This window comes from Salmo salar, chromosome ssa01 (genome assembly GCF_905237065.1).
Source record: "Salmo salar chromosome ssa01, Ssal_v3.1, whole genome shotgun sequence".
NCBI classification, from domain to species: Eukaryota; Metazoa; Chordata; class Actinopteri; order Salmoniformes; family Salmonidae; genus Salmo; species Salmo salar.
The window spans coordinates 22,574,244-22,581,217 of NC_059442.1; the positions used below are offsets into that span (position 1 = coordinate 22,574,244).

General features: G+C 40.0%; 1 protein-coding gene across 2 annotated transcripts; it reads left to right on the forward strand.

Moving 5' to 3' along the window:
* Positions 1–2,102: 2,102 nt before the first annotated feature.
* Positions 2,103–6,511, forward strand: LOC106577595 (thyroid transcription factor 1). Of its 2 annotated transcripts, none has more exons than XM_014155827.1 (3): positions 2,103–2,178; positions 4,148–4,729; positions 5,188–6,511. In XM_014155827.1, the coding sequence occupies exons 2-3, from the start codon at positions 4,360–4,362 to the stop codon at positions 5,874–5,876; spliced, it is 1,059 nt and encodes a 352-aa protein (XP_014011302.1). In that variant the 5' UTR covers positions 2,103–2,178; positions 4,148–4,359; the 3' UTR covers positions 5,877–6,511. The 2 variants fall into 2 exon arrangements, with proteins under 2 accessions (XP_014011302.1, XP_014011389.1); XM_014155914.1 differs by having other exon boundaries at positions 5,215–6,511.
* Positions 6,512–6,974: the final 463 nt, after the last annotated feature.

The window sequence follows — 6,974 nt, forward strand, 5'->3', positions numbered from 1 at the left end:
GCGCGCAGCCGTGCGTCCTAGACGCATTTAGACATAAACTCTGATCCTCCGATAGTTTCATTTTAGATCCAGTTAGACCCTGAGTTTATGTCATTTTAAGCATCATATACTGTAAAATTGCCACAACATTTGACATGAGTCTACCAACATAGCATATTTACCAGTTGTGCAATGTCTCGTCTATTGGTGCCCAGCAGCAGTCACTTCCCACTGGTCACAGAAGTCAATTCAACATCTATTCCACGTTGGTTCAACATAATTTCATTGAAATGACGTGGAAACAACGTTGATTCAACCAGAGTGGGCAGAGTGGGTTTGTTCCGCCGGTGTATCTTTGAGGTGGTAGGTCAGGACCCCGGCTCTTACACCGAGCGCTCCAGCCCTTCACTGATCTCTCCAAATCTCTCTCAGGTTATTGAACCAGCGCGCAGCGATGGAGAAAGCACTTCAGTGACCACGCTCAGGTCAATCTGCTGTGCTGCTGCAGTATACCGCAGCCAGTGTCACTGAGGGAGGGGCTGTTTTCACATATAAAAGCATCGCCCATTTATGATTCAATTGTCAAATAATGCTTTGGTGTTTATGTTTGACAAGATAACAATTCATTAATGAAACAACATATCAATAACATTGACATCAGTGCTCCCAGCAGTGTGTAGAGAAATAGCCTGCAGCTAAATGTTAGCCTAGCCATCAGGCCCACCCGCATGTTTCTGACGTCTGACCATTCAATTCATGCCATTTAACCCACAAGCAAGATATGTGTCAGTGAAAGAATCGTGATGCGTTTTTTAAATTAAATCCTTGTTTGTCTTTAGACCCTTATAATACCATATCTGTAGCCTTGGACCATGGTGGTAGTCTACACATCCACAATAATATCGCAGTACAGGCCCAACAACGCATGCATTTGCATAAGGAGGGGGTGATCTATTGATCGAGCTGGTTAATCCGGACACAATCTAATTACAAATAGGCCCAAATAAACAAGATTGTTCGGTCATAAAACTATCATACAGCCAGCGAACAACATTGTTCCATACATTGTTCTACAACATTGTTCCATACATTGTTCTACAACATTGTTCCGTACCCTGAAATTTCAATATTATAACTGCGTGATAACAAATTAGAAAATGACCATGAACAAAGCCTAAATGTTTTCTATCAAATAAAAGTTTTATTTAGTGCATAGTTTCAAATACATTATGAGCATAGCTTATTAATTGTCCCCTCTTAACAAGTAGGTTTAACAAGGTGCTATAAGTTTAGCAGAAAAGAAAGCAAAGCAATTGCAGAAAGCGCGCTGCGAAAACCCAGAGAAAAACTCATAACCTAACCATCTTTGAGGTACAATACACAACTTCACCGTCGCAAACGATACTATGACACCAATACAAAATAGTGTTTGGTGTATATGTACCTAATAAGATTTGATATTTCATTTGCATTTCCTCCATTCAATTGGTGATACAAAGTCTACGGACGATACATCTCAAAATTGGATGGCAAGCCTTTACTCGTATGTGGAACATCAATAGGATATGCCTACATTTTTACTTTTTTGAAGTTAGCAATCTTGGGGTTATTTATCATGTATTTATTGTTTGAGTTATAAATTAAATATATATTTCAAAGCTAAATGGCAAATAGACTACAGGCAATCACAACAGACAAGCACAATATAGGTTGTAATGGAATTACAATGTCATCTGAATAACAGTGGCAGATCTTTATCGATTCCATTTAAAACTTGCACCAATAAACCAATTCAAATATAAATCTGACAAACCGTCGAGAGGTCTAGGCATTTCCTTCCCCGCACGTCCAAATATCTTGCTGTCGAAGAGAGGCCTATTATAATTTCATGTTCACCTGCTCTACAAGTTGTAATGTGGGCTACAAGAGTGTATATGCATCAAAACTATTCCTTCAAGCTGTGCAGCCAACCGGCGCGAGATTTTAGTGCTTTTCCAATGTGGAGGGTCTCTGGACCCGGTCGTGCTCTCTGACTCAATAATCCAGAAGGTTGAGAGGTTTGCCTCATTTACATAACGTTAGAGGTGCTGTGACTGTGGCCTACCTTTCCCTTGTTCCCAAAACCCACCACGAGCCTCAGCGTATAGCCAAAAGCGTAGAGGTGGCTCACAGAGTCCGTTTATTTGATGGCCTATGCAGGTAAGACCACATACCGTACCTAGGTGGATCATGTTTAGCAGTATATTGATATAAGCAGGTTAATTGAGGTTTAACTGAAATAGACAAGTAACAACACGTGTGCTATTGTGTTTTGCAGTTGAATTGCAAGAAACTTTTCAAACAAAGGAAATGACCATATGGTCTTGGTCTGATATTTACTCTGATGTGAGGTTAACTTTATGCATAATGCGACTGACTTTTCAGTGTGGTGAATTAGCTTGTCTCCTGTATTATGCCTCCCAACCTATACAAAATCCACTACTCCGTTGGATAAATGCGATGAGAAGGGTTTGTGAGTAATTGAAGGATGCAAGTGAGCACCTAAATATTTACTGAATGAAATTGCATAGCAACAATGATTTATTACTCATAATGAACATCTTAAACGGAGATTGGTGTTGCGTTGCCAGTAATTGATGGCTGACCATGTCGCATCTTCATTTGCACTATTAGGATACCCTACTTACTGACGTGTCATACTAAATCAATGATGGAGTTTAGATCATTATTTTTCCTCTTCAACAAAGGGAAATATTCCACCATATATGATAACATTGGTGCTTTGGTATATGGATATTTGTATTTGTTTTAGTGAGTTCTGGTCACCCTAAATGACACTTTGGTCAAGGATGTGAGAAAGTAATACCACCTGAGAGTAAAGCCGTAATAATTGCATTAATAATAATTTAAATAATTTATCACAAATATAGAAAGGCCCATTAGTCAATAATTTAGACCTTCGTAGTGCTTATGTCTGAGTATTTTACCTTTGCTTGGAAACCGATAAGTCTATCATTATGAGCTCAATGTCTATACAGGTAGCTCTTGTCCTGTGTTTTGTCCAGTTATAACATTAGCCTAATAAGAACAAATACGATGTCACAAAGTCAAAATCATCACAACAATCACCACCGCCATCTTAATCTTCTTCATCATAACAATCATTTCCCATTGTCTCTTTTCTTAAATCACTGATTTTAGTAATGGTCAAATATTCTCTAAAACTTAACCGATTAGCCTTGATAAAACAAAGATCAGGCCACTGCAGTTGATGAAGTCTAAAATAAATATAGGAATCATAATAAAGTAATAATAATAGCCTAGTAATACCGTCACATTTCATGGCTAATTGTTTTGTTGTTTGAAAAGTCATTTTCTTGTTGGTCTTATCTGATGGTCCTGCCTCTGGCGCCTGGGAGTTTACACAAAGATTAAGATGCCAGGTCGCAGTGGGCTTATGAGTCAGGTGGTTGAGGGCCGAATAAGGATGTTGTTGCATATCATCAGTTATCATAATGTGAATTTGAATTCCAATGAAACATGATCAAATTATTCGAATTTATTAAAAGCAATGCATAAGCAGAATATAAATCCAGTATTTTATTTTACTTTCATTTATATCTGTAAACTTGAAATACACAGTAACTTACTTCTGCACTCTGCAAATTCATATTTTGTCCATTCGGTAAAGCAAAACAACTTTGTCAGATATATTGCCTGCAAGAACACAGGTGGAAACAACTTGTAGGCTAGCCTATTCTAGATAGATAGATCTTCAAGTATTTCTAATATTATATTTATCTAATGTCAATATGCTATTTTTAATTACTGGAAGCAATATACTCACAAGTTAGGATTGTACCATTGTACCTCTTTAGTGATGTTCGCTGCCGCCTATGTTTGGTAAAGTGCTCTCAAAGTTTCTAGAAAGTATGGAATTCCCTATTGACGCAGAACAACATTACAGGTATTATATATAAGAGCAGCTATTGTGCAGAACTTTATTATGGATAGACATGTGGACAAATAACAATGTCTCATTCCATAAATGATATGTTAGAAACATAAATACACAGATTTTATTTGGCATTATGTTCACCTTAATACAAAAGTAAAAACATTTTCCTCATCTTACTAAAATGTCAATGACTATTGTTTGCTCATTTAGGACGTCGCTCCGCCCCCTGTGTTTGTCGTAAACCTGGCTCCTGGCTACAATAAACCCGAGCTATGAGCACCCAGGGCTCGCCTCCTTCTCCAAGGCGATCAATCGGATCGCAGGCGTACTACAAGCACTCTCTTACGTAGCCATCCACAAGGAGAGAGCTGATACAACAACACGGTTGATCTGCTCAACAAAATCTACCTGCTTTCTGAACCATGTCGTTGAGCCCAAAGCATACAACGCCTTTCTCAGTGAGTGATATTTTGAGTCCTATCGAGGAGACCTACAAGAAGTTTAGTGCCATGGACGGCGCAGGGAACCTAACCTCTCCACTGGGAGCTTACCGACAGCCTCAGGTGTCCCAGACTGGCATGCAACAGCACTCCATGGGCCACAACGCCACCGTGGCGACCACCTACCACATGCCACACACTGTCTCCCAGTTCTCGCACAGCGCCATGGGGGGATACTGCAATGGGAGCATTGGAAACATGGGAGACCTTCCGTCGTACCAGGAAACCATGAGAAATAGCGCAACAGCCACAGGGTGGTATGGCGCAAACACGGATCAAAGATATTCAACAAGTAAGTCGTTTTTTAGATTTTGATTAGTTTTTATTGTTTTGTGACTTTTTATTTCACTATCACCAAACTTTTAACGAAATACGGACAGGTTTGAACCAATAACACACTACTCACCATCACTGAGTAGCCTAGGCTAGTCTGACGTTAAACCATTTTCGAATATCGAAAAAAGTATGTTTTAATTTTATTTCACAAAATATGTATTATTATTATTATTATTATTATTATTATTATTATTATTTTGGAATGAAATAAACTTGCTCGTTAATGCTGCCTAGTGATCTCAGAAACGTGGATGAACGTTTAATTCTGAGCTGAGACTGAGAGTTTGTTGACTACCCTACATTTGGCCAATTACGCACGGCATACAGACCATGGCTGAACTACTTCAGGCCAACAAACCGACACATTTGCATTGCTGAATATTGAATGTGCGTATATGTATGTATATTTTTAAGTTTCTAGATTCATGGGACCTTCCACAGGTATGAACATGACTGGAATGGGGACCCTAACAGGCATGGGGGACGCCTCCAAGTCCATGCCACCCCTGCACGCAGCGCCCAGGAGGAAACGACGGGTACTCTTCTCCCAGGCTCAGGTGTACGAGCTAGAGAGGAGATTCAAACAACAGAAATACCTCTCAGCGCCAGAGCGGGAACACCTGGCCAGTATGATCCATCTGACGCCGACCCAGGTCAAGATCTGGTTCCAGAACCACAGGTACAAGATGAAGCGGCAGGCCAAGGACAAAGCGGCGCAGCAGCTGCAGCAGGACAGCAACCTGTGTCAGCAACAACAGTCGCCGAGGCGCGTGGCCGTGCCTGTTCTGGTGAAGGACGGTAAACCATGTCAGAACGGCTCCAACACACCAACCCCGAACCAGCAGCAGGTACAGCAGCAGCAGCAACAACAGCAGCAGCAACAGAACGGTTCTGGGGTCGTGCTCCCCGCGTCCAGTAATGCCATCAATCAACACCAAAACCATCAGGTCAACTCTTTAGTTCAGGCCCAAGACCTGGAGGAGATGTCACCTAGCCCTCCTTCACTCCACAGCCAGATCAACATGGCGCAAATAGACACTTCTGTTATAGACTACACTAATAACATGGTCAGCTCCAACCTCCTCTACGGCAGAACTTGGTAGGACCTACTGTCGTTTACAATTTTTATATGTTAACCTGCGGACGAGCCCAAGAGAAAACGAGACATATCATGTTGATATACATAACTGTGTGAAAATGGAGCCCTTGGTGTCTGAGAGGACAACGCGCTCAGGCGCACAAGCTGGTCAGGGCACATTTTCTTGACATTTCTGAAGAGGAAGACTTATTTTTGAACATTAAACAAAATGGCTACCCTTGAAATAGATTGTGTCGTTTCTGTACCTTTTCTAATCAATGTGATGGACTTCCTCATGATGTTAACGTTGTCTATGTTGTTGAACGGGAATGCTGCTCCACATTAAGGGGACTGTAGGGAAAAGTGAGATAGGTGGGATCAGGTATGAACTCTCTCAAGGTACTAAACCACCACTTTTTTGCAGTGATAACCTGGTATTTGATGCTATTAATATTGTAAACTAATGTATTAATTTAGACTTAAGAAAGTAGGAACTGTATATTTGGCTAACACACGAGAATGCGTTTACCTGTATGCTTGTTTTAACTCGACTTTTTCGTTTTCTTTATTCTTTTGTCAAAACGAACAAATGCGTGATGGCTGCTGTACATGTTTCAAACCAATTGAACGTTAACAATAAATCACTTGAAGTGCGAGCTATTCCTGGCGAATTACTTTTTATAAGGATCTGGTTGGAGTGCGTTTTCATTATTGTGTGATTGAGACCAAATTGAGTTGGAACGCAAGGTCGATGGGGTAGCCAGCATCGTTCACAGGTGATTTTGTAGAGCCATCGCAGATGTAGGAGGACCAATACAGTGAAATATTATACCCTATTAAAAATATTATCCATAAAAAATTGTTTTAGGATAACATAAATATAGAGCAAGTTTGGCACATTCGTTAGAATAAAAACTCTGAAACACAAGTTCTATATGTTTTCAATATAGTAATTGTGTGATTCCAAAGCTATACAAATAGACTAATCAACACAGAGTTGTATTAGTTCTTAGACAATTTCAATTCCTAATAAAGCCACCTCTCGTATGCATTAATAATCAAATCAACGTAAAATCTATTCAGTTTGCCTATCATTCAAACTTGAATTGTGGCATTATTATTA